This window comes from Cebidichthys violaceus, unplaced genomic scaffold (assembly GCF_023349555.1).
Source record: "Cebidichthys violaceus isolate CVI_PGR_0920_01 unplaced genomic scaffold, fCebVio1.0.p SCAF_8, whole genome shotgun sequence".
NCBI lineage: Eukaryota > Metazoa > Chordata > Actinopteri > Perciformes > Stichaeidae > Cebidichthys > Cebidichthys violaceus.
The window spans coordinates 8383392-8411288 of NW_027176964.1; the positions used below are offsets into that span (position 1 = coordinate 8383392).

Consider the following 27897-nt stretch of genomic DNA (forward strand, 5'->3'; position numbering starts at 1 on the left):
TCATTTAGTGCAGTCCAATTACCGCTGGATTAAAGCATAATATGTGTTAGTTTGTAGTAAATTAACTAAACACAATTTTATCATGGATGATGCATCATGTGAGCAGAATGTGAGCTAAAATATTTAAACTATATTGACTCACTCAATAGTTCTGTATGGCCACATTTGCTAGCCTAATAAGGTTTACGTGCAGTTACATATTGTACTTTAGTGGTTCAAATTTGCACCTAAATGACTACAAAATCAATTGACACACAAAGCACCTGGAGCAGTTGGACCTCTGGGGGGAAGTGGGAGACAGTTGGTAAGAGGTGCCTAAATGCAGTTCAGTATATTTGTCTCTCTAAGGTTTATTATAGTCCATCGCTGGGCCTCTCCCTCTGCTGTGTCTGTGCTGCATCGCTCTGCTTCATGGCTGCCTGCTGCTGCTGCTGATGATGCTGATGTCATCACCGCCTCCCAGCATCCCTGGCACAGCAGCACCGCCATTTTCCCTATAGTTTCAGACTGACTGACGGACAGACAGGGCAGCTGGAGCGTCCCGCACCCATCCTCCTGTGTATCCATCCGGCTGCTCGCTCCTCCCTGTCTCTCACTATAGTCTCTAATTGACGCACCGCTGCGTTCAACGCTCTCCAGCCCGCCCAGCGCTGTCTAAAGCTGAGGCTGACTCTCCTCTCCGTCCCCCGGCGGATTCTCCATGTATGGATGCGCCAAGGAAAGGGATGCTGTAGGCTGACCAAAGACAGACAGAGAGAGAGAGAGTGCGAGAGAGAGACGAAAAATACAGGCTGCTGAGGAGATTCAAGAAGGAGGCACCGGAGGATCCGGGCGCTGTTTTGAATGGGCAGAGGATTCACCCCCTGCGATCGTCGAGTTTGAGTTGCTGAGGTAAGACACGGCTCCTTCGGAGATGTTTCCCACTGAGCATCATCGCTGCTGATGGGTGTCGCGCCTCGGTGAAGACAGTGTGTGTGTGCGTGTTTGTGATTTCGAGGCCTTTTGTACACGTGAGGCGGTAAATAAGGACGCTGCGTCAGGGTGTTTGATTCCGCTGATTGTCTTTTAAAAAAATACTTATATCCACCTTTAAAAAAACCCGACACTCCTACTCAATTATAAATTATCTCGTAAATTCTGTAAATGTCATTTAAGCTCTCGTGATGTGTGCTGAGCTCCCCTCTGACGCAGTGTTGGATGATTTGGATGTTTGTGCCGTTTATGTTTACGCGGCCTGTCTTTGAGGTGCGGCAGGCAAAGCAAGATGGAGGAGACAATATTTACATGGCTTATAAAACTGTACGGTAAAATGTCCTCTCAAATGTTCTGAGAGTGTGCGTCATCCTCGCGTTCATCTTTGAGCCTCGATGTGTCATGGCTCATTATAAAGATGTTGAGGAGGAATTGTCTTTTTCATCGATTGAGGAAGAGAAGATTCGAGGTGCGCGGCGCTGCCCTGAAGTAATTATAGGCTACCGTTAAAATCTCCCAAAATGAATCTGGTCATCAACAGAGAAAAAGATGAAAGCCATCATTAAACAACAACAGTAGTAAGAGGCTGATTGTTGTAAAGATGCTGTAAAAACACTACAGCTAGTTCTCCACATTCAGGAACTTGTGTTGTTTTCTTTGGGGAGAAGCAGTGAGCAGATACAGTTTCATCACAGGGCCTTCGGCCCTGATACTTGAGGCCAAGAGATGATGCCCGAAGAATAAGCAGCCATTTTACTGTAGAATAGAAGGGATGCTGATGATCATCCTGCCAAATAATGTCCCATCCATTTAGTCAGCGTGTTTTAGGAGCTGTGAGTCTCAAACTGACTGATTCACGGCTTGAAAATGGAGCATGTGTCTCAGTCTTAGCTGTTTGGTTCAACTTACGAGGCCCACTCCTTAATATTTAATTATAATAACAACAGCAGACCATGGATGATTCAAATCATCATTATTAAATCTGTATTTTTAGATATTTATCCTGGTCAAAGGTGTAATGAAATGTATCATGATGCAAAACAAAAGCCCCGTTTCCATCTGACAGGTTGGTCTGTGTCCTACATGTTTCTGCCTGCAGCGGTGCTAAAGCCCTCTTATTGTCTACCTGTGCAGGTGCCAGGTGTGTGTCTGTGCAGCCACACAGATCTTCAGCTCTCCTGCTCACTTGCACACCCTCCTGCAACATGGCGGCGGCTTCCGTGAAGGTGGCGGTGAGGGTCCGACCTTTCAACTCCAGAGAGATTGGGAAGGACAGCAAGTGCATCATTCAGATGACAGGAAACACCACAAGTGAGTATGAATTAAGTTATATTGAATCTGATGGATGTAGATTTCAATATTTAACTGTCATTGGAACAAAATAAGTAACGTTCTGACAGTAACTTTCCTCAGTAAAATTACAATCATTAACTTTCTATATTTATCCTGTTTTGGTTAAAGCCATCATTGAATTTAAATGTATTTGCTCATTGTTACTTCTTCTGGATGTTTGAGCTTTGCTGTGCAGAATGACATATGTGCAGAGTTTGACACTAGAAGGCTGTTTTTGCATTCATCTGCTGTAGGGGAAGTTTCTCTGTGTGTAGGGCTGCTGCCAACGATTACTGCCATTATCAATTTAATCTGCCATTTATTTAGCAAGTTTTCGATTCGTCGTTTGGTCTTTAAAATGCCACAAAATAGTGGAACACAGGACATTATAATTACCTCTTCAGACTGCTTGTCTGACCAACAGCTCAAAACCCAAAGATATTCAACTTTCTATTATGTAAGGAAAGCAGCAACACATCACGTTTAAGAAGCTGGAACCAGCAAAGACTGAAACAATTTATTGATTATCAAAATAGTTGCTGCTTTATTCTCTGTGAATTGACTCAATCGATTAACTGACTGTTAGTTTCAGCTGTACAGGAGTTTCCGTACGAGCTACGTAAGACAAAAACAAACTGATTAGTTGGCTACTTGACGAAGAGGGGGCTGCTTAGTTTGATGTGGAAACTTGAAACCCCCAGTACACATACACATACACTGATGGACCTTTCAGCATGCAGTTAAACTTATAAAATGTAAAATATTTGCATATTCAGAGATTATGAATGTTATAATGAGGGAGAAGGAGTAGATGTAGATTCAAGATTTTCCAACCAAATAATTGAACTTTTTTGTAAATCTATATCAGACATAAATGATCATCAAAGCAGTGTTTTTAAGCATTTTAAAAGATGTTTGAAGGGGATCTTTAAAAAAGACATTGTCTTTCAAAAAAGACAATTAAGTCAATTAAACATAGACGCGACTTGTATTATTTTATCATGCAAACAAAACCGTATGCCGTGATAAGACATTGAAAGATGGTACAAAAAATTCTACGCAAAGGAGCAGAAAATATAATGTTCATTTGGATGAATTCATCAAGAAAGAAACACACACTGAATGTGCTCTGTGAAATACTGCAGTGATGTGTAACGCAAAGGATCAATAATACACTGAAAATAGCTTTCTGAAGTATTAAACACTCTATGACAGAGAGCTTAAAAAAGAAAGCATGCACAAACTCTTTTACAGTCTGCTAACCTCAAGCACAGCATGTTGATCTAATTAAGTCCTGTATCGTTTAAAGTCGTGGCTTTAGAGTGTGACACCCTGAAATGCGGCGACGTCCTGCTGCTCTTTTGATCATATTCCTGCGACCGACATTGAGCCAAGTTTAGCATTTCGCCTCAGATATTTGTCTGCTATAGGCAGCTTTGCCCTCCAGCAACAAGAGAGTGGGCCGGGAGGCATGCAGCATGATGGCAGCCAGAGAAGGAAACAAAAGCGCCAGTCAGGCCTGAAGCCTGTCAGTGTGTGTGGGATGTAGCGACAGTCGCTGCAGGGACCAAAAAGACCTCCTTGTTCTGGTTGAGCCCAGACGCCGGGTCAGCTGATGCAAGTGTGTGTTTGTGTGTGAAAGAGAAACATGGAGTATGTCAGCCTGTTGTGCCTGTCCGTGCTTTTTAATGACCTCATTAAAGCCAAAGATTCAAACTTGAATTATTTCAACTCATCAACTTCACTGACATCTCACAGTCGTCCCCTTGTATATTTTCTGCATTCTGGTCACACACGGTCCTCTAAAGGATAAGCAGGTGTAGCTGATGGATGGATGGTCACACATGTTTGCTTCTGGCTGAGTGGACCTTTCAACAGGATGTTGATGTGTGCTGCTATGTTGAACTTGGCCACAGGGGGCGATGCTGTGTGTTTGCAGCCGAAAGAGCATCTGCTCCTGCTCAGTTCTTGTTTCATGTTCATGCCCGTCACCCCTCCCCTCTTTAAAAAAAGGATGAGTGGTGCTGCTTTTGTTTCTAACTGTAATATAGTAAGTCCTCTCTGAACCGTGTGTCCTGCCTCTCTCTTGAGTTAGAGGTGAAGTTATTTCAAAGTATTTCAATGCCACATCTCTCTGATGATGAGATTTTGACACATATGCTGCTACCAAAAATTAAAAAAATCATAATGTAGAATATTACATTATTTAAGTTAAACAATATGGGATTGCATTACTAATAATATATATTATTTCTAAGCATTTTTTTTGTTATTTGCACGTGAAAGGTAGAGAGACATCAGTTTTGAATTAAATCAGGGACGTTGACATCACAGTGTAGATAGATTGAATCTTAACCACAAGTCAACAGTGCTGGTCCCAGATTTACATGTTTTGGTAGTTGAAGTTCAGTTATTTCCAAAAGCACATACAATAGAAATGCATTCTCTCTCTACTGATTTGATGCATTTCTGCCAACTGTGCATTAATCACAACTTGACTCTTAATGAATTCTGGATCTTTCTACAACGTTCTCTCACTTCTCAACTTTCTCATAAAAAATATTTGTTTGGACACTGAATGCAGGTTTCAAATGAGAACAATATTCTCATTGTTGTTTCCAATCAAGAGAAACTGTTAAGGTATTTTCTTTCTAGACACCAGAATGGGATTTTTTCTGTGTTGTTTTTGAGAACATGATGCCTTTTGGAGGCAGGTAGCGACCTCCGTGTCTGAAAAGTCAAGCCAATGTGGAAGTGCCTTAAACAAATAAACCAATCAATAAATAAGGTCCAAAGAGACAAATGGTGTGAGAAAGAGAATGTGTTGTATCGAAAGAAATGTTTTTTCCCAGTTTGCTTCCCGCAGCTTCTCTGAAACTGACAGTGAATTACCTGATGTGAAGGACTATGCAGGTATTTAGGGTGACTCAGTTTCTGATGCCTCTATTTTACTCTGTTTTAGCGATCCTGAACCCCAAACAGCCGAAAGAGAACAAGAGTTTCAACTTTGACTATTCTTACTGGTCACACACCACGGTGAGTTTTACTGCGTCGGTTAGTTTTATAAATACATGTACTACTAGTCAGATAGGAAAATGAAGGATTAGCCCTTGATCAAGTCCCTAATAATTGATATGAAATAATATATTGATTCAAATGTTAGTATTTACCCTAATGGTGGAAGAAACAGGTTTGTCTTTTTGATTTTAAAGCTGTGAAAAATGAAGTCTCTCTCATCTTTTGTCTTTATTCTTGCTGCGCTCCCTCTCTCTCTCTCTCTCTCTCTCTCTCTCTCTCTCTCTCTCTCTCTCTCTCTCTCTCTCTCTCTCTGCAGCCCGAGGACATCAGCTTTGCCTCCCAGAAGCAGGTGTACAAGGACATTGGAGAGGAGATGCTGCTTCACGCTTTTGAAGGCTACAACGTGTGCATATTTGCATACGGCCAGACAGGAGCGGGCAAGAGCTACACCATGATGGGACGACAGGAGCAGGACCAGCAGGGAATTATACCTCTGGTAAAACAGAATACAGTTCTGACCAATAATTAAACACATAATCCAATTGTCTTTTATCACTGTGAAAACAATACAAATAATCAACAATGCAACCTTTACCACATAAATTACTCTCTCTTTTTTAGCTGTGTGAAGACCTTTTCACCAAGATTCATGGCAGCAATAACGACAACAACATGTCTTACTCAGTGGAGGTGAGTGACGTCTATTTGTTGTGTTGTGTATTCTATTTCCTCCTGAACGTTAATGACAAAGGTCTGGGGCGTGCATTTTACTGTTTCAGATAAATTAAGGGAAAACATTACAAATATTGTTGAGGGGCAGCTGGTATATTTCTTTTATTCGCCCTGGAGCTACCAAGTAGTAATGATAACCGATTAATGACTCGTAAAAACATTTTAAAACACATCCGGTTCTGTGCCTGCTCCAGGTGAGTTACATGGAGATCTACTGTGAGCGCGTGCGCGACCTGCTGAATCCCAAGAACAAAGGAAACCTGCGTGTCCGAGAGCACCCTCTGATGGGACCCTACGTTGAGGATCTGTCCAAACTAGCCGTCACCAATTTCAACGACATCCAGGACCTGATGGAGTCTGGAAACAAGGCCAGGTAATCAGAGCGGGACTGAATGACAGTGACGGATTCCTTAGATGTTTGTGCGTGTCGGTGGATGGAGAAGATACGCGGATGAGAAATTTGGATGTTTTTGTAAATAATTCAATGACAGATGGAGCAGATCATGTTTGAGTCAATAATATGCACCTAACACAGCATTTTTCCATTTTTGCAGGACTGTGGCTGCTACTAACATGAACGAAACCAGCAGCCGCTCCCATGCCGTCTTCAACATCATCTTCACACAGAAAAAACACGACATGGATTCGGAGAACACCTCAGAAAAGGTTCGGACAAAAAGCTCTTGCCTTAGAAATCACCCCGTCGGACTGATGTTTTTCTGCTTCTCAGACAAACAAATCAATAAGTGGAATAGTTTTATTATTCTCGCCACAGAAGCATCAGAAGGGATGCTACAAGGCAGAACATATTTTATTACCTTTTATGACCTGAGTGGAGGCCGTCTGTGGTGTGGTTATCTGAGGAACGTGTTGTTGAATTGATCGATAACACTTTACTGCCAGTTCTCCCGGTGCAGTTTCAGGTGAAATATGTTCGCTGAGGTGGATGTTTCATCCTTTGTATCATCACAGGTCAGCAAGATCAGCCTGGTGGACCTGGCTGGCAGCGAGAGAGCCGACTCAACCGGAGCTAAAGGAACCAGGCTTAAGGTGAGAGGAGGATACTGTTTTTAGGTTGTTTTCAATTTAATAATGACTGTTTGAATGCAGTATTTCAAATATAATGAATATAAAAAATATGTGAATAGATGGACAAATACTCAATAATATTACTCAATTATTTACAGGAAGGAGCAAACATCAACAAATCTCTGACTACGCTGGGGAAAGTTATTTCTGCTCTGGCTGAAATTGTATGTTTTTTTCACACTTGTCATTAAGAATATACTGTTACAAATTATTATAATTTCATGTTGGCTAAATAACAAATGCTGCCATTTCTCTTCCAACTATCAGGACTCAGTACCAAACAAGGTCAGTAATGCCAACACATTTGAAACTTCAAATGAAATGTATAGCTTACAATATTTAATGAATATTTTCTGCTTATTTTGTGTACAGAACAAGAAAAAAAAGAAGGTTGAGAGTTTCATTCCCTACAGAGACTCAGTTCTGACTTGGCTACTGAGGGAGAACTTGGGTATGCACACATGATAATAAACCTTAGTTTTTACCCAAATAAAACACATTTTCTCAGTTTACCTATTGTCTTACTTTCTGTCTTCTAGGAGGAAACTCTCGTACAGCCATGGTGGCTGCCCTCAGCCCTGCGGACATTAACTACGATGAGACTCTCAGTACCCTCCGGTGAGTAAAATGTCTTTTTGAAGATCATTAAATCAGATGTTTGTCCCTGGCAATAGCATTTTGAAGATGATGTCACACTTATACTAAATGTTTAACCTGTAGAAGAGATGTACTGACTTGATCTTTCTGAACACATTTCCATATTATTAGCTTTGTGTACCTGTACAAATGCCTGCTAAACAGAGCACTGCTTTCACTTCCATGTTGCACTACACTCCTGCTTGTGTACAGATCTTTGCATCAAAATACGACGGGTCCGTATTCACGGGCATCTCCTAGAAACCCTAACCCTAACCCTTTGGCAAGTCCAAAATTGTGATCGCAATTAATATTGGAATAGTTGTGCAGTCCTAACTTACAGTAGCTTCCTTCTCATTATAGGCCCATATTGTCATTAGTTGATCATTGTAATTCAGTATTGAGAGCCTGAGGAATCATGGTTTATAGCTTAATGGCTTCTTGACCTGGAGGACCTCTGTCCCTTTAGGTACGCTGATCGGGCCAAACAGATCCGCTGTAACGCTGTGATCAACGAGGACCCCAACAACCGTCTGGTGCGTGAGCTGAAAGAGGAGGTGGCTCGCCTCAGAGACCTGCTGTTTTCACAGGGCCTGGGAGACATCATAGAGAGTGAGTGTCGCACAGAGAAACGCTCACTCAAAGTAAATGCACTTATGTAGGCACACACACACACACACACACACACACACACACACACACACACATAAACCTGAATTTAGACTTACTGTGCAGTTTCTTTCTGACTATACATGTAAGACAGAGGATGACAGTTAAACTTGTGGGAGATGAAGAGTGTGGGTGTCTCTCACACTCATTTCCTTCTCTCCTCTGTCCTGTCAGCGTATCGCTGCAACGGCCCGGTCATCGCTGGTTTGAAATGTGTGTATAACTCGAGCAAGCCTGCGCTTTGCAACTAATAGAAATGAATCTCGAGCCGTCCTTCCTCCTCCACCGCACCAGAGACCTAACTAATAAGGCCAAGAGACTATATGAGACATGACATGAATTAAGTAAAATATATTCAAATCCTACTTGATTCTTTAGAGCAACACAAACATAATCTATGGTTGCTGTATTAAGTCAGTCTTTTCTCAGGATTCTGCAAAATGGCCTCCTTTTTCTTTCCATTTGTTGTAGATTCCATGGTAATACGTGATTTTTTTTCCTCTTATTTAATCTGGGGTGTCCAGCCTTTTAATTAATAATTTAATAAACTTTCATCCTCATAGCACAATTTTAAATTGGCTGGGATTTCTGAGAATCTTTGCTCTGTGATCCTGAAGCCGTTCATTAAGAATCTGAATAGCCTGACTCTTTGCTTCTGCAAAAAAAAAGAAAAGCAAGACAGAGTCCGAGGATTTTGTTTTACGAGACTAGTGATGATGGAAGAAAGCACTGACCGGGAGGACGCCATTTTAGATTGCTGACGAACTCCCTTTTTTGCATCCTGGTTCTCTGTGTGTGGAGCTAATTGAAGCTATGAGTCAGGTGCTTAGAGGCCTGCATCTCCGAGAGCTGTGCTACCAAAGGCTGTGCTAAACTCTATGAACACATTAAGACATGCAAAACATATGAAAAAAAACTCAGGCTGTATTTGTTCATATTGTGATGTATATATTTTTGGTTTTATTTCTCCTGACTATCTCATGCTTGCGAGCTTGTCGAGTGTGTCGGAGACAAAAAAAAAGAAGCTTCTGGTCTTTCAGTTTATTTGGCATTTTGTGCTCTATCAGTTTGAGTTTCTCTTTCCTCTCTGTCTGCGATGGCTTTGGGGAAATGACGTCTGCTTCTTTGATCCATTATTTGAGCTTTCTCTTCTTTTTTTGTACTCCTTCCCATTGTTCCCTTATTTATTTCCTTTTTATCTGCGTGTTCCTCTCAATCCCTGATGTCTCTCCTTAATTACCCGGCGTCTGCTCCGTCCTTCCGTCCTTCTGTCCTTCTGTCCTTCTGTCCTTCTGTCCTTCTGTCTTTCTGTCCTTCCTTCCTTCCTTGCTCACTTCCATGCAACGCCTCTCTCTCTGGCAGACCTGTGCGATTACAAGAACTTTGTGAATAATCGCCAGGCTGTCAATCAAGGGGGTGATCTCTCCGCAGTGTCCAATGCCATGACAGGAATGAGTCCCTCCCCCTCGCTTTCGGTCCTGTCCAGTCGCGTCGGGTCCATCGCCAACCTCCATGACCGCATCTTCAGCCCGGCCAGTGAAGAGGCCATCGAGAGGCTCAAGGTAAGAAGTGTGATGCTGAAATTGCTCAGGAAATGGTGGGTTAGATATGGGCTTGTGGACGGAGATACGAGGTCAAAGAAGGAAAGCCTCTTGCTAAATCCAAGACTGAGCAAAGTGAATAATTCCATTTTGTATAATTTTTAGATCTCTGTCTTAATTTTGCCAACAGGAAACCGAGAAAATCATCGCAGAGCTCAATGAGACTTGGGAAGAGAAGCTGCGGCGTACCGAGGCCATCCGTATGGAGAGGTTAGTCACACATATTCATGCATAATTCATATCAGATTGTTCTCCCCCAAGAAATGTGTATTTAACCTGTGATTGCTTCCTGTAGAGAGGCCCTGCTGGCTGAAATGGGTGTCGCCATGAGAGAAGATGGAGGAACTTTGGGCGTCTTCTCCCCGAAAAAGGTACCAGGCTCGTCACTGTTGCACAGTAGTTTGATGCATTTACAACATCTGTACAAACACACAAACACTAAAACATATTTGTCATTATTTCCCTTCAGACGCCTCATCTGGTGAATCTGAACGAAGACCCGCTGATGTCAGAGTGTCTGCTGTATTATATCAAAGACGGCATCACCAAGTAGGTTTTTTTTTTTATATTTTCAATTTGCGAGATTTAATCCAGATACTGTGCTGCTTCTGTGAATTTGTCTTATCTTCCCTCAGGGTTGGCCGTGAAGATGCCAAGTCTCGCCAAGACATTGTTCTCAGCGGCCATTTTATCAGAGATGAACACTGCACCTTCAGCAGCACCACGAGTCCTATGGGAGAAGGTAAAGGCTGGCTGCTCTCTCTTAAGATTACAATGTTAAATAAATGTCGTAACATGTAAATACATATTGAAGATGAAGACATCCATGTTGTATATATGTTAACGTCCTTTGTCGTAATAGTTCTATAATCTTCTCTTGAACAGGATGTGTCATCCTGGAACCATGTGAGGGGTCAGAGACGTACGTCAACGGGAAGCGAGTTAGCTCCCCCACTGTGCTGCGATCTGGTACGTGAGAAGGTTCATATTATTTTGTCACAAAAGGTGTAAAAAAAGTAACTGTACCAAGAGCGTAAACAGAAAAAATGTATCAGGAGGAAGAGATAAGTCTGTGTCACATTTTTGTGTTTGGAAATAAGGAAAGCTTCTGAAGAATTTCAGTATGACAACAGAGGTCTAATCTGTAATTAATGTCTTTTTTTTAATGCCAAAACTCTCATGTTTTCGTGTACACTTTTCAGGGAACCGCATCATCATGGGAAAGAGCCACGTGTTTCGCTTCAACGACCCGGAGCAGGCTCGTCTGGAGCGAGAGAAGACGCCGTGCGCTGAGACGCCGGTTGAGCCCGTCGACTGGGCCTTCGCTCAGAGAGAGCTGCTGGAGAAGCAGGGCATCGACATGAAGCAGGAGATGGAGCAGAGGTGTGTGGAGAACACATTATCATTTAATTGCATTTAATTATATTACTTTTCTAGCATAGAGTTTTGAATCTCTTTCAGGCTTCAGGAGCTCGAAGACCAGTACCGCAAAGAAAGAGAAGAAGCCAGTAACCTGCTGGAACAACAGAGACTGGTGAGTGAATAGAAATACGGTTTATTATTTACTTGACATTTTATTTTAGATTTACCATTTAAGGTGCCTGATGAAAAGAAATAGCAGGTTTTGATCTGGATCATGGGTTTGCTTTCAGGACTATGAGAGTAAACTGGAGGCTCTTCAAAAACAAGTGGACTCCCGGTACCTGGAGTCTCCTGAGGAAGAAGAGGAACCTGAAGAGGAAGGTGATACTGTCACTTTTTAACTGACTCATCAAATCATCTCTGTATCAGGCTTTTATTTGGCCAGAATGCACTCACATATCATGTGCCTTTCCCCCTCAGTGCCGTGGACGCCACGTGAGACTGAGATGGCTCTGTGGGCTTTCAGGAAGTGGCGTTTCTACCAGTTCACCTCTCTCAGGGATCTGCTTTGGGGCAACGCCATCTTCCTCAAAGAAGCCAATGCCATCAGTGTGGAGCTAAAGAAAAAGGTGGGATGTATGTTATTGTAAAACATTGTCCTTATACAGCACTGTGAGATATGATATGTCGTGTCATGTGCCATTCTTATTTTATCTTCAATTTTTAGGTAAGTATAAAACAGACTGCAGAGGGCAAATATGGCATAATTTGAATGTGATGCTGGTGTATGAAGAGTTTACTCTTCAGTCCAGACTAGAGGCAGACTGCATGTTATTAAGTGCCAGTGGCCATTCTGGACTTACCACAATGATTTAGCCCGGTGAGTCATCACAATGTAATACAGAGTGCTGCATATTAAATGTGAGCTCTGTCCAGTCATCCATCTAATGAAAGGTGCATATGACCAAGCATTGTTTTCAGCCAAAATTAAACTCTACTGCTTTAAGTCTCACCCAGGTTTTGATTTCCATAAGCAGACAAACTCTTAGAAATCCTTCAGATGTTGTGCAACTGTAGGTATTCAGTAGTAATACATCCGGTTAATCTGTTCTACCTGTAGACAGTAGATTTTTTTAAATCTCTATATAGTTTAGAGTATATTATAGATCCAACAGAAAACTGACAGAAGGGCGGGAAAAAAAACAGTCGCCATTACAAATCTGTCTGCTACTTCAGCACCACGGACAGCGCCATGGATTATCATAGCACAGCTAGGCTACTGATATTTCTGAGTCATGCTCGGGGTCATAGATTCTAACCTGCACAACCTCAGTCAGATAAAGGATCAATGAATCAATCAGACTAGACTAACATACATAACTAAACAACCCTTGCACTCGTTCTGCCACTATGGAATGGAGAGGGGGAGGCATTTAACAAGGGACATGCATTTTGGTCATTTTGCTAACAAAGGGGATGTCATCTCACATCTCTACTGCTTGTAGAAATTGTATTGTTTAATGAAGACAAATTACCATATCACTGTCCTTCTTTGTTGTGGTGATAAAAGGCTTGGAATTTATTTTGCACGTATAACGACACGATACGATGATATGATGCAGGAGCATATAAACCAGTCACTCATGTTTTATGTGTCATGTCGTCCACAGGTTCAGTTCCAGTTCGTCTTGTTGACAGACACTCTATACTCACCCCTGCCCCCCGACCTGCTGCCCCCGAGCATCGCCAAAGAGAGGGAGAGACGACCTTTTCCCCGAACCATTGTCGCTGTTGAAGTGCAAGATCAGAAGAACGGAGCCACACATTACTGGACTCTGGAGAAACTCAGGTACAGTGGGTTTTGTCATCAAAGCAAAAGTAATTAAAAACTCATTCCATGGTCAAGGTCTGTTTATTCACCCATAAAATCATGGTAATGTTGGAGTTCACATCCTTATCATCTGATGCTGATTTATATTATATAATATAATACACAAAAAAACTAAAATAGAAACCGTGGATGTTGATACATGCATTCTATTAAAGAAGAATACTAACCACTCTCTAACGGTGTATTTAATCTACTATAATATCTGTTTATATTTCATCTCTGTCTTTAAATCCTGTTTTACTCTATTCATTTATCTTTGTTTTTATGCTGCCCCCTGCAGGCAGAGGCTGGACCTGATGAGGGAAATGTACGATCGTGCTGCAGAGCTCCCCAGCAGTGCTGTGGAGGACTGTGACCATGCTCTGACCGGAGGCGACCCCTTCTACGACCGCTTCCCCTGGTTCCGTCTTGTTGGCAGGTACGTCACCTCCCTCCCGCCTGGAGGTTGTTTCTTTCTTTCTTTTATTGCGCAATAAATCATCACTTCCTACCTTCTCCTCAGGGCTTTTGTGTACCTGAGTAACTTGCTGTACCCGGTGCCCCTGGTACATCGCGTGGCCATCGTCAGTGAGAAAGGAGAGGTGAAAGGCTTCCTCAGAGTGGCTGTGCAGGCCATCTCAGGTACAAATACAGGTTGAATATCAATCTTGTCACAGTCAGATGCTGTTGAACATGTTGTAGCTGTTCTTTTGTATCTAGAAATCATAATATAACATCTTATCTATCTGTTCTGTCCCCATTCAGCTGATGAGGAGGCCCCTGATTATGGCTCTGGTGTGAGGCAGTCAGGCACTGCCAAGATCTCCTTTGAAGATAAACAGTTTGAGAAGGTACTAATCGGATGGTGATTTGTACTGGTCTTCTCTGAATGTGTCCTGTGCAACCAATAAAAGTCAAATATAATTTAAGCACAAGTGTTTTAGAATTTGAATTTCTTTTTGAATGTAAATGTTCGGTGTAAATGGGATCCAGGCTGATTGTTTTCCATCTTGTTCCAGTTCCAGACTGAGTCGTGTCCCGGTGTTCTGTCCCACTCCAACACCTCCCAGGAGGAGCTGCGAATCGTGGAGGGTGAAGGACAGAGCGCAGAGATAGGAATCTCTGCCGATGAAGTCAACAACAACACCTGTCCAGGTGAGGTTTACCCCACTAATGTTCATGGTGCACCAGTGCTGAAATATATGTTTTATATGCAAGTAAATGTATCTAAAAAGTTTTAATACCAGACACGTGTGTTTTCTTGTAACCATCATAGAGACTCCCCGCAGCCCAGTGAAGAGTTCAGGTCTGGGTCTGGATCTTCCTCTGGACCTCTCCCCGGAGAAAGCTCTGTCCCATCTGAGGATCGGCAGCACCTTCACCTTCAGAGTCACCGTCTTACAGGCCTCCAGCATCTCAGCCGAGTACGCCGACATCTTCTGCCAGTTCAAGTGAGTTTCAAGAACGTCTCCACCAAAGTCCTGTTAATAATATTGTCTTATCTGCTACACATTTCTTACTTAATGCCTCTTGTTTTTGTCAGAATCCTTTTCTGTAAACAATATATCGTATATTTATGCATGCACATTTACACCTCTTAGAAGCCTTGTTGTTAAAGCTCATATCACATTGTTTTGATTGCAAAACAATGACTTCTTTAGATTTTAATCACCAAGTTGTAGTTACAGATGCTGCACAAGAATGAAGTCAATCAATAATGAAATTAACACAAATGTTCAATGATTGTAGATGTTTGTGGTTCGTGGCAATTATTAAAATGTCCAGTATGCGAGGTGGTCCGCCTTATACGTTTGGTTGACATAATGTGCAGGGAGAGCAAAGGGAGGTCAGTCTTATGCAATGATTTTTTACTTTTTTCAGTTTCATCCACCGCCATGACGAAGCTTTCTCCACTGAGCCGCTGAAGAACACGGGCAGAGGACCTCCGCTGGGCTTCTACCATGTTCAAAATGTAAACAGTGAACATGACATTCACACCTATTATTAGAAAATATTTTTGATTTCAAATAGTTTTCTGAAGGCTGTGTTTGAGTTGTATTCTCTCTCTTCTCTGACAGATCACAGTGGAGGTGACAAAGTCCTTCGTGGAGTACATCAAGACTCAGCCCATCGTCTTCGAGGTGTTTGGTCACTATCAGAAACAGCCTTTCCCTCCGCTCTGCAAAGACCTGATCAGGTCAGGAACCTTTCCTTTCCAGCTGATGACTGGTTGTGAGGCGATATTTTTAGATTGAAAGAAAGTTTCCTCATGTTTGGTTTCTTTTGACTTGTCTTTTTAGTCCGCTGCGACCTTCCAGGAGGCAGTTCCCCCGGGTGATGCCCTTATCCAAACCAGGTCAGCAGTGACATTTAATGTGCCTGAGAGTATATCAAAAGCTTGTATTTATTAACGATATGATCTCCGCGACCTGCTCTATTTTCCTGAGTTTGATATTCGCAGCAGTTTAGTTAGTACAGTCTGGTTTACTCAGTCTCGCACATTAATCTGCTCTCTCTTCGTTCCTCCAGTGCCGGCCACAAAGCTCAGCACTCTGACTCGCTCCACCGCAGGACCATGTCACGCCAAATACGACCTCATGGCCTTCTTTGAGATCTGTGAGCTGGAAGCTAACGGAGAGTGAGTTGCATCTTTATGTCTGTGTTTCCACTTCACTTCCATAAAGCAAGAAACATGAGATCATGCTGTATTCAAGAAAAATACTATGTTTTCAGATTCTGCAGTGAATATTATCATTTCTATTAAAACAAATGAGTGCTGACATTTAACACATTGATTTTTTTCTTTTCTTTTCTATAGCTACATTCCAGCTGTTGTTGACCACAGAGGTGGGATGCCCTGCCATGGCACGTTCCTCTTACATCAGGTCTGACATGTCACACCAAATCACCAGTTTCATATTTATATACTCTATAGAGAGTGTCGAATATCATTAGTTTTGGATAAATCCCTTTCCAGATTGTCTTGTTCCTGTATCTGTCATCCAAACATCTGGGAAATAACTTGTTTTAATAACAGTGTTAAAGTTTAAAAAACTGGAAAGATTCAAGCCTGGATTTTAGCCATTTTAGCCTGGATTTTTTTTTTTGTCTTCCCTACTGGAGCTCCAGTAAAAAACTGGTTTATCTTCTTCTGACTCCACAGGGCATCCAGAGGAGGATCACAGTTACCATCGCTCATGAAACAGGAAATGATATTGAGTGGAAAGAGGTGAAGGAGCTGGTTATTGGTGAGTGAAAAGGACAATTCAAAAACATGTTTGGCCTAGTTGGTTAGATTCTAGTGGGAAGAAAGTTCAGTTTTTCACACTGGATTGATCCCATCATGACTTTTTATTTGTTTGACTTCAGGCCGTATTCGAAACACACCAGAGGCTGATGAGACCATCATAGACCCCAACATCCTTTCCCTCAACATCCTGTCTTCTGGATACTTCTGGCCAAAACACAACGACAAGTATACATTTTAGACTGATCTTTAATTTACTGTTTCTTTTTTCTCTCTCTGTGTATTTGCTGTTTGATATTCCACAACAGTTACCTCTATGAATGAATTAACAAACTTGTAACATAAAGTCAGATCACTTACTTTGGTTAGTATTTTTAACATTGCTTCAATGTGCCTTTTATAATAAAATACTGTTTGGCTTCAATGCATTTTTCAGTTTGCATGGATCAGTATGGTTTGCTGAGTTCAAACTTTTAACAGCTGCAGTTAAAAGTTTCTAACTCGTGTCCTGTTTCTCTTTATCCTTTGCTAACACCAGCGTCTCCTTGGGAGTTGATCATAGGTATAAATGACAATCATTTAAAAAAATCTTTTTCATCAATCATTGTTTCTGATAACAAAATGGTCAATTGCTCACAAGCTTTTCATAAGGTTTTTTTTTTTTAAATATGCAAATAGATGTATGTTTTTCACATTGCAGAACTTTCTACCGATTTGAGGCAGCATGGGACAGCTCCATGCACAACTCTCTGCTTCTGAACAGAGTCACTCCCTATGGGGAGAAGATCTACATCACCCTCTCTGCTTATCTAGAGGTACAAAGACTGTTGACTAAAATGTTCAGTCAATGCTGAGCATAAATACTTGTTTAACACCAAGAACAATTCAGCCAAATTATAACCAGACCCTTCTGGATTGTGATTTGTTGCTATCTTATATTTAGATGGAGAACTGCACTCAGCCAACAGTGATCACCAAAGATTTCTGCATGGTGTTTTATTCCCGTGATGCGAAGCTGCCGGCCTCTCGCTCCATCAGAAACCTCTTCAGCACCGGCTGCCTCCGGCCCTCTGAGAGGTACCGATTTAAGGACATACAGTCTGAGTCTTTCACTTATTCTGGACTGTCTCTCAATCTAAGAAAGGTGCTCAATGAAATTGGCAGTTAAATTAATTCCATCTCTCTTCTTCTTAGTAACCGTGTCACTGGAGTCTATGAAGCCACTCTTTGCCATGTGGCGGACAATGGAAGTCCAGGTGAGACCGAAATCAAAGAAAATAATCAGCAAGAATTAGGATAGCTTTTCCTTTTCAACTAGAGTTTGTATTTGGGTTTAAAATACTCACGGAACATCTTTTTCTTCAGGCATGCAGCGTCGTCGCAGGCGTGTGCTGGACACCTCGGTGGCGTACGTCCGAGGAGAGGAGAACCTGGCTGGATGGAGGCCTCGCAGTGACAGCCTCATCCTGGACCACCAGTGGGAGCTGGAGAAACTCAGTTTACTGCAGGAGGTCAGTGTGTTGACTGAATAGGTTTGTTAGTAAGATGACATCTAGAAAAGATACATTATATTGTCACTTGAACAAGTGCAGCTTATTATATTTGGATTGAGCCTCACAAAGTCCATCTAAATTTTGATTCCAGCTCAGTTTAAACCACTAGGTTTTTAATGGTTAATTGAACCCAAGAAGTAGAAACATTTTCTTAATCTTTCATTTTATATCAAATCCAACATCACCAAACTTGAAGATACAGGGTTTCCACTGGACAGTTGATTGGGTGGATTTGTGATGACATGTCTCACTTTTCAAATCACCCCAACCGTGTGAACATTTATTCAGACCAGGTGTTTTAGATTAAAAATGAAGAATGACTGCAGCTGTACAGCCCAATATCAAATTTACTATACACAGTAACTTGGTTGATACTTTAGGAGGACTCAGACGCTTGCAGAACGACTGCAACATTTTAATTAGAGCTGCATAGAAATATTATTGAAATCACAAAATTTTCTACTGCAATATTTGTTTATTTATTTAAGTAAATGTGTATCGAAGTACCCTTTTTAAAATCACACCGCAGTACTTGAAATGTCGGCAGTCCCAGTCAAACGCCCTGCGAGCCTTTCCGTACCACAACCGTTGAAGTCTGTATGTGCTCGTGTTTTTAGGTGGAGAAGACCAGGCACTACCTGCTGCTGAGGGAGAAGCTGGAGGCGACTCTGCTGGCAGGACAGGATGCGCTCTACAAGAGCAGCGACATCAACGATTTTGCAAAGAGTCCCGTCCTCAGCCACAGTCCCGGCAGCAGCCCTGCCCTCGACAGCCCCAACCAGAGGCAGAGGGAGCTGGCTGCCAAGGTGACTGCTGCTCCCCGGGACCACCAGTAAACTTTTTTTACTCGATTTTTTCCATCAGTTACAGTTTTCATTCAACATCATCTGTGTTTTCACTTTTTTCCTTTCCAGTGTCTGCGTCTGCTAATGCACACCTTCAACAGGGAGTACAGCCAGGTGAGCAGCAGTGCCAGTGAGAGCAAGGTGAGCCCCAGCCTAGGCCCTCTGACCCGGCCCGCTAATCCTTCTGAACCTTTAGCGTTTACCGCTGTACCCTCACAAAATATTTAAGCCCCGCCCTTCAACCACTCTCTGCCGTTTCATGCATTCCTTATTTAGTCCTTTTTCTGTACAGATTTCTCTCTTTTTCTTTCTTTCTTCCTTATCTCATCTACTTTCAAATCATTCTGTTGTCTTAACCTTATGTCTTATGTCTTTATAATCATTCAGTAGACCCCCCCCCCCCCCCCCCCCCCCCCTTGAGACTCTGCAAGGCTTCCACTAACCTGATGTTTCTCCTGCATGTCCTCTTTAACATGTTAATCAGCAAAGGGGCTCTTACATAATGAGGATTACAATAGTAAAGAGATGGTTTTTACAGTACAATGCAAGACAATGGCAAATATTCTGATTGGATTGTTTTCTGAATGCACGTCTGTGTTGTTTGTGCTTAATTGTTTGCTGGTATGTTTTGTCTGTACCTGTGTTTGTCCCCTTTGTCTTGTGCGTGTGTGTGTGTGTGTGTGTGCTTCTCCATGCGTGATTTGTTGTGAACATGTTGCTGTGTGTGTGGTTGTGTGTGTGTTTTAGCTTTCTGAGATGTCTGCGTCGCTAATGAGCGACTCCTCGTCTGGACTGAGCACGCTCACTCCGTCTTCTACCTGCCCCTCACTGGTCGAGGGAAATTATGACATTAGGTATGTGAATACGTGCAGTTACTCGTCACAGTATCAGTTTAATACTATTGGTCTGTCCTGTTTTAGATACTTTGCTACACTGTGCCTGAGAAGATAAATAAAGTAAATGTTGTGTTTCAAAAACATTTAGTGTCAGTTATAATCAAGTGATAACAGATCATCTGCAAATGTCCTTTGATTACAGTGACTTCTTTGGTGATGAAGTAGACATTTTTTCTTTGCTGTGCACCAAAATACTTCAATTTAGCTTACATTTTCCAACATTTATTTAAAATAACAAACATTGTTGTTGCTGCCGCTGGACATTTTTGTCCAGGAAAAGTAGGTTACCCTCATAGGTGTATTAAATTGAGCTTTTCATATGCTAAATATTTCACTTGGTGATATCATTATGCAACAAACATTTGCATTCAAATCTTTCAGTGGTGAAAGAAGTATTCAAAACGATTTACTTGAGAATTAAAAAAAAAAGTTATTATACTGGTCTAAGGTCCTGCATTCAAAATCTTACTTAAAGTAAGAGTACAGAAGTATGACCAGAAAAATATACTTGGAAGTATCAGAAGTACTCATTAAGTAGATTAGCTCCATTCAGAGTGTTTTATTACTATGTATAACATATAGTTTTATTATTGCTAATGCAGTAACATGTAAGCACTATTATAATGTTGTAACAGGACGATGTGGAGCCAATTGTAACTACCTTTTTATGCTACTGGGTGGTTTAATCTCTGATAATATATCATATTTTACACACTGGTTAGGTTTTGTATTACAAATCTTAATCTGCAAAGAAACCAGTATCTACAGCTGTGAAATTAATTTAGCAGAGTAAATGTAAATTCAATTTAGTGGAGTGGAAGTAGAAAGTAGCATAAAATAAAAAATACTCTAAAGTGCAGTCACTCATTGCTAAGCCATTGTAACATTTTAAAATGTGTTTTTTTTTGTAGTAAATTCATAAGAAGAGTATTTTTCTAAAGTCAGATTTACATGCCGAGACATAGTGCTTTGAATGAGTGAATCCATGTTCTTTTTGTCACGTTAACAAAATGTTGTTTCTGTTGTGTAGGCACACTGAACCCAGTTCAGGAGCGTCCACACCAGATCTGGACCCGTACAGCCCCGTGGACAGAAAGAAAGCTCTCAGAGGATGCACCTTTGTTCCTGACATACAGGAGATCCGTGTCAGGTCAGACCACACACACAATACTTGATTTTGAGTCACTGTGGAGAAAGCTAACCTTTTATTTGTAAATGGCAAACACCATTGTTTTTATTTGAAGAACAAACATCCTTTAAGAAAGAGTTTTATTGATTTTGTCTTGACATTAATATCTATTTCATCGTGTGCAGCCCCATTGTGTCAAAGAAGGGTTACCTGCACTTCCTGGAGCCCCACACCAGTGGCTGGATGAAGCGTTACGTGGTGGTGCGCAGGCCCTACGTCTACCTGTACCGCAGCGAGAGGGACAGCGTGGAGAGAGCCGTCATCAACCTGTCGTCTGCGAAGGTGGAATACAGTGAGGACAAACAGACCTTACTGCGGGTACGACTGAGCTTCAGTTCGATAGTAAAACACAGTTTTAGATGAATTAGTAAATAGTAACCCACTGAACCTGAAGGAACTAAAGTAACCTCATGTCTACAGACACCCAACACGTTTGCTGTGTGCACTGAGCATCGTGGGATACTGCTGCAGGCCACCAATGACAAAGAGATGCACGACTGGCTGTACGCTTTTAACCCTCTGTTAGCCGGCACCATCAGGTGAGTGGTGGAGAGACTGTAAAGAGAAAATTCCCCTAACATCATGAAAAACTGTTTAACACAGCTATTCAGACAATCTTACACATTTGAAATAGAACTGTGGCAGCACTTTCCTATAGGTCCTATAGTTTTATGAAGTCGTCCTATAAAGAAATGGAGATCTGACTGTTAATATTTAGAACTGTTCTATGTAATTTGTTACTAATTACTGTGCCAATCAATTAACATAACCTGGATCAGCGCTTCTCAACCTTTTTGTCTTGCAACCCCTTAAGACAAAGTAGTGTGAACCTGTGACCCCTCATCATGGGTTATGGTTTCTGTGTGGACATGAAACTTTAATCAAGTTGTTTCATTTGAAGGGTTTTTTAGAGGCCTGAAGAGTTGAACAGTTCCAGTATACTTCTCAAGAACAAAAACAAAATCAGAAAAACAAATAATATTATTTAGCAGAAATATCTAGTGGCCTCTTCCCCTCTTTCTTTTTTGAACCAATGACCTATATTGTCTTTTAGTATGCGAACCGCAGGTCAGCTCAATATCCAACAATTTTAAATTAGACCACAACTGAGAATCAACAAACTAAACAAACAACTAACTATAGACAATGAACTTACCTCAAATAACTCTGTTATAAGTTATTTTGCCTTTTCAGAAAACTTGATGGGAAATTACCACAACTGCTTTCCAAATATTTTTCTTCCCCTCTCTCTCCTCAGGTCAAAGCTCTCCCGGAGAAAGTCGGTCCAGTCGGTCCCGTCTGCTATGAGGATGTGAGAGGTGAACCGGCCTGGTGGAAAACAACAAAGAAACATACAAAACAATACAATCTAAAGGCTCAACTCAGCATCCTGCTCTAATGAACATAAACCATAGAAACAAACTTATACATAAACCACTTAAATAACCCTCTGTATGACGACTGTCCCACTCCCAAACATCACTCGATCGCTCATCCCTAAAACCAACAAAACGTTTTTTAAGTCGCCACCTTAAAACCCTGCATGGTGTGCTCCCTCCTGACCTTTAGCAGAAACATAAGACAAACTAACCACCCAAACCTGTTAATACACTTACCCCTGCTGGGCGTTGGGACTCGTTTTTATCAGCTTTTCATGTAGTCCCGGTTTTAAATCAGCCATTTGTTTATTTCTAATTAACGCCATCGGGTGAGGGGGAAATTGCCGCTTTGTAGAGTTGTGTAAAGTGCGGGGATGATCGCTCCATACAACCATCATATATTGTACATTACCTCAGTTTGGATTGGCTTGGTGCTCTACAGCATAGAGTATTTGTTTCACTGCATAGGTTTTAGATAGCAAACAGATCAGTCATTTTAACGTTGAAGTAGCACGAGGGATTTGTGAGGACGAAATGGTACGTTGTTGTTCCTGTGTTGTTATTTCTTTAACCGATTCCAAGAAAACTGAGTTTGTTGGCTAGATTAAGGTAAAATAATCCATTATCAGGAGAGAAAACTCATGTCCTTCTCGTTATCTGCTTCTTTTTTTAATTTATAACCCCTTGTGCGTATAGAACCATGATGGAGAAGTTTATCTATTGTTGCTATTGTAGGTTTTCTGCACTGGTATTTATTTGTGACAGGACCACTGACCAGTTTTGTTGCATGGCACTTTATTGTCTGTATTGAGTTTATGTATTGTATCATTTACTCAGTTATTTTGACCAAAGCTTTTTTTTTTTCATTGTAAATCGTTGTCTAATGGGCTGCTGTGTTAGCAAATATTTAGGATGTTCGAGAAACAGTTTGCTATATTGGGAAAAGCACTTATTTGCTTTCTTGCCGAGAGATTGATGCGACTGAATGATACAGGTACTGTGAAGGCAGTTAGCTTAGCACAAAGACTGGAAGCAGAAGTATACAGCTAGCCTGTCTAAAAGTAACACAATCTGCCTACCAGCACCTCTAAATCTCCCTAATAACATGTTATATCTTGTTTGTTAAAAGCTGCATCACAGTAAAGTGATGTGATTTTCTGAACATACCAGAATGTTCTAGCTGTTTTATTATTTGCCTTTATCTATTTAGTCGTTATGTCCACATTACTGATGACTATTTATCAGAAAATATATGAAATATAGTGTAAAAGAGTCAGTAGTCAACACTACAATATTGTTGTAATATTGATATTGAGGTATTTGGTCTAAAATATTGAGATATTTGATTTCCTCCATATCGCCCTGCCCTATTTCAAAGTGTAACTTTTGGCAAGAGAGCAAATATACATTTTTCCCAAATCTATTGCACTAAAAACTTATCAATTATACCTAAATCAACCCAAGATGTTTGACATGATAAATAGGCTACACCAGGAGGATAACTGTTTTGTATGTGGCTAGTTTAAAGGTACAGTGTGTGGCATTTAGGGGGATCTGTTATGTAAAATAATATTAATAAGTATGTTTTATTTAGTGTATAATCACCTGAATATAGGAACTGTTGTGTTTTTGTTACCTTACAATTAGCCGTTTATGTCTACATACGGAGAAGGTCCTCTTCATGAAGTCCACTAAGTTGGACCGCCATGTTTCTACGGTAGCCTAGAATGGACAAACCTAACACTGGCTAGATAGGGTCATTTGCGTGTTTTGCTGTGGCCACCATAGTTACACACGCTTGGCACACGGGAGACGTTTCAGTTGGTTGAAATCTGCAACCTCACCGCTAGATGCCGCCAAATCCTACCCACTGGCCCTTCAACCATAATCAAATAAGCACTTATTCTGTCTGTTATGGGCCAGCAGTGTTGCCACAGTAAATACGTTTACTATTTAAGTCTCATCTAGTAGCTAAATGGAAAGTAATTGACCACGGACCTGTAATCTGTTGAAGGTTGCTTTGAGTGGGCAAGAGCGTTGTCCATGCACCAGATAGTGCCTCCCTTTCTTCACCTCTTTTTCTTCTCTCCCTCCTTCATCGTCGTCTTTAACATCAACACTAAAGTTAGCTACACGTGTCCAAGATTGAGCTTTTATGTAGAGTAAAAGTAGATGCTGTGAATCTTTTTTTATATTGATGATCTATGTCAATGTTTCGGAGAGTGAATATTATCATTGATGCTATAGAGTATGTTGGTATAGCCTGTAACAGTACAGCATATATCTCATTATCATCCTCCGTAAATGTTGCATTTAAAAGCAATCCCCCTCTTAGCTTTTGTACTGTAGCTGCTAGTCCAGATATTTGACAGCTTGATGCTTGTGTCAGAAACCAGTAAAGTATGATTAGCTTGGTGTTGTTATGACTTCAATCTCCAGGGATGGTTTCTAGATGCTTTTACATGCTGTGTGTTGTTTTGCATTATACCAAGATGACCCCAAATGTTGGTTTGAGATCAATATTATCAGTGGAAGGAAAAATGGTAACAAAAAAATATGTTGCCTTTGCTAAAGAGATTTTTTAGGGTGGACATAATTTAGATTCTCTGTTGTATTGTTTGCATCTAAAGGGATATTATCCGCATCTGTTTTTTTTATTCTTCTTTTGTAACTTAAAGACGTGGTCAGCCAACCATTTCGTCTCTACTATTTTTGTCTTTTTCGTTGTCTGACTGGTTACGATCATCTTTTTGTTAAACCTGTTTTATAGTCAGATAACTAAACATATTCAGGACTGTACGCCACAGGCCAACCAACCTGTTGAGCAAAGCATGTTCAAAACCTGTTCAAAATCGGACTAATAAAAAGTCATATTTCACATTTAACTTTGTTGCTACGTAGGGCTTCTTTGATTTTGAAAATTATATTCTGTCTGTTAGCAAAAAATGAATTGTGATTACATCATTTATTTCTGGGTCATTTTGGTATAATCAACTTTGTTGCTTATATATATACTGTATGTTGTCTCCTGAAACAGAAGACAAATAGAAAGTTTTATTTATAAAGTTTAGAAGAATAGATTAATTATGGTCTTAAAGTATATTGCACTCATGCACAAGGCATCTTTATTTAATATGATTTTGTATGATGATGTTTTAAGAATGTATGGAAAATACTGGTTTGTGTTTACTACAACCCTGTCCTGAAGGGAGAAGATTAGATTCTGAAACTCTGCCATCTTTGCTTCAGCAATCAAACCACCAACAACACTGCACCAAACTGCATTGATTTTTGTTTGGTTTTGTGTACAACTGGCAGATGACTCGCAATGCTTCCAGCCCAAATAGTTTATCGGTATCATGTTTAAAAAACAAGTTTTGATGCACTGGCCAATAATTGTTGAAAGGTAAATGAGTTGATTAATTTATATTTGGCTGCTTTTTAACTGTCATAGCTCTGGATCTAAGCATGCAGGTCCACTTATCTTCTGCTGTCCTCTGTCCCTCTCTCCTGCCTTACCGCTTGCTAATGACAACAGCGTCCCCCCGTCACCCCCTGAAGTGCTGCTTGTAAAGTATTGTCATTCATGACCCTTGTAATGACTAACTGGAAACCTTCCTCTCGGCTCTGTCTTGTATATAAATGGAGATTTTCTGTGTTGGGTCTCATCACACAGATGATATTAACTCTCTCTTCCTCTCTACCAACATGAATAAAGAATAATTGGCCTACTGCTTCGTCAAGGGTCACCCCAGAGTAAAGAGTGCTGATCAGGGATCAGTTTTGCACATTTCAGCTCAGTGTGGGTGAGGTGGCCATGATGGACCGGGTAGATGATCCCAGGTCTGCCACTCTTGCTCTGAGCTGCTTGACAGAAGCAGAAACAGGTCTAAGCCTGTGATGAAGTCTTAAATCTCAGTGCTCACGTTTATCTTTTGAGTGTTCTGGAGTTCTTTATCATGTCTGTGGACACGTAACAAAAATTGTCAAGAAACAAAATAAGGCGAATAAATAAATGAGTGTTGAAAATTATGCAACATCTTAGTGTGATGTGTTTGATTGTTGCCTTTATCAAGTTTTGCAAATGTGTTGTCAGCACATAATATGGCACACAGGACACCTCACCTCACAGTAGATGTTTGCATTTCAGTGCTAATTACAAGTCTGCAGTACTGTTGTGTACAATTTAAATCATTTTGTAGGACTCCTGTTTGTTATGTTGACCCACCAAACTTGTAACAAAAAAGTTATAATATGGGCTGTAATATTTCTCAAAGAATAATAATACAAATAACAACTGTAGAATATTATTTTCCACAGAAGGTAGTTAAAATATCATTGTCAGATTTAATTTTTGTATTCGTTTAATATGAGGAATGGGCTGACTTCTACCATGGCATCCATCCTTGATCCTGCATTCATCCTTCTTTTTTAATGAGAAAACATGATAGTCCAAAAGCAGCTGATAGATTAAATACCATGAAATATGAACATGTCTTCCTGGAGAAACAGATAGACCTGCATTATCGAGCTCTGTACCCTTTTGAATTGAATCTTTTCAAATATGCTTATTCGCTTTGCTGCTGAGAGTTAGATGAGAAGATTGATATTGCACTCATGTCTGTCCATTCAATATGAAGCTACAAGAAGCCGGATAGCTTAGCATAAAGACAGGAAATGGAGACAGCAAAATGACAGGGGGATTTTTTTTATATGGGGGGTTGTGTGACAGATTAGCCAGCGGCCAAGAAATAGTCCATATCAGACACAAATTATTTTTCTAAACTTTTTAGTTTTTTCTTAAAGTGGTATCTTTAAATCTGTTCTGTTCTTGATTTTTTTTTTTCTCTTTTTTTATATCCACAGCATAACTAGAACAGGCTTTAGTCACTTCAAATACTTTTTAGCAGAGGCACAACAACCTGGTAATGTATTTATCTGGAGTATCCCAATCTCAACAGGTTTAATATTAACTAAAGAGTAAAAACAAAACCTGACCCTGACAGGACAGTGTTTTTGCTGACAGAGAAACCTGATAAATGGATAACATAACATGTCTGTTGCAGAACAGTCTGCACTTTTGCTCAGGGTGAACACATGTGACCGTCTGTGTGAGACTGTTCTTCTGCGTTTGTGCAGCCTTCCATTATTGATTATGTTCTACTCACCATGTGCTCAGCTGCAGCAGGGTCAGTCAGACTAATCCCCTAATAACAGAGGCAGAAATACTGGACCCGACACAAAGGCCCTGGGCTGAGTAAGGGTCACCCACCTCCCATTAGACACTGAGGTTACAGCACACTGTTGATGAACAATACGTTTGGTAAGATAACTGACGGCCTTTATATGTAATGAATGTTGAATATTTAATCATGTGTACCTGTAGACCTGCCTTCACTATGTTTGTACTGTACACAGCTAGGCAGAGAGCTAAACACTCCCATAACATTTGAAGACAGCAGCCAGCCTTAACAATTTACACTGAAAACTATTTTGTAGAAAGGAAA

General features: G+C 40.9%; 1 protein-coding gene across 6 annotated transcripts; it reads left to right on the forward strand.

Annotated features, from left to right (window-relative positions):
• The first annotated feature begins 520 nt into the window (after positions 1–520).
• Positions 521–26427, forward strand: kif1ab (kinesin family member 1Ab). Of its 6 annotated transcripts, none has more exons than XM_068701946.1 (49): positions 521–891; positions 2107–2283; positions 5267–5340; positions 5639–5818; positions 5944–6012; positions 6249–6427; positions 6609–6720; positions 7027–7104; positions 7242–7307; positions 7411–7428; positions 7516–7594; positions 7683–7761; positions 8249–8391; positions 8623–8661; positions 9811–10010; positions 10180–10259; positions 10345–10420; positions 10519–10598; positions 10685–10791; positions 10935–11018; positions 11252–11432; positions 11511–11583; positions 11702–11792; positions 11892–12040; positions 13082–13260; positions 13583–13720; positions 13805–13923; positions 14047–14132; positions 14301–14436; positions 14558–14732; positions 15163–15253; positions 15360–15478; positions 15582–15637; positions 15811–15919; positions 16100–16166; positions 16445–16529; positions 16651–16756; positions 17067–17090; positions 17229–17343; positions 17472–17605; positions 17723–17784; positions 17894–18039; positions 18699–18887; positions 18996–19067; positions 19674–19780; positions 20853–20972; positions 21137–21329; positions 21432–21550; positions 22270–26427. In XM_068701946.1, exons 2-49 carry the CDS (start codon positions 2178–2180, stop codon positions 22325–22327), a joined length of 5148 nt encoding a protein of 1715 aa, XP_068558047.1. In that variant the 5' UTR covers positions 521–891; positions 2107–2177; the 3' UTR covers positions 22328–26427. The 6 variants fall into 6 exon arrangements, with proteins under 6 accessions (XP_068558047.1, XP_068558049.1, XP_068558048.1 ...); XM_068701948.1 differs by having other exon boundaries at positions 9880–10010; XM_068701947.1 differs by lacking the exon at positions 8623–8661.
• Positions 26428–27897: the final 1470 nt, after the last annotated feature.

Bases quoted from the DNA above. Each gene is read 5' to 3' on its own strand.
- kif1ab (XM_068701946.1), top strand. From the start codon at position 2,178: ATGGCGGCGGCTTCCGTGAAGGTGGCGGTGAGGGTCCGACCTTTCAAC. The intron at 2,284-5,266 runs GTGAGTATGAAT...ACTCTGTTTTAG, and splicing joins GATGACAGGAAACACCACAA to CGATCCTGAACCCCAAACAG. The intron at 7,105-7,241 runs GTGAGAGGAGGA...AATTATTTACAG, and splicing joins CTAAAGGAACCAGGCTTAAG to GAAGGAGCAAACATCAACAA.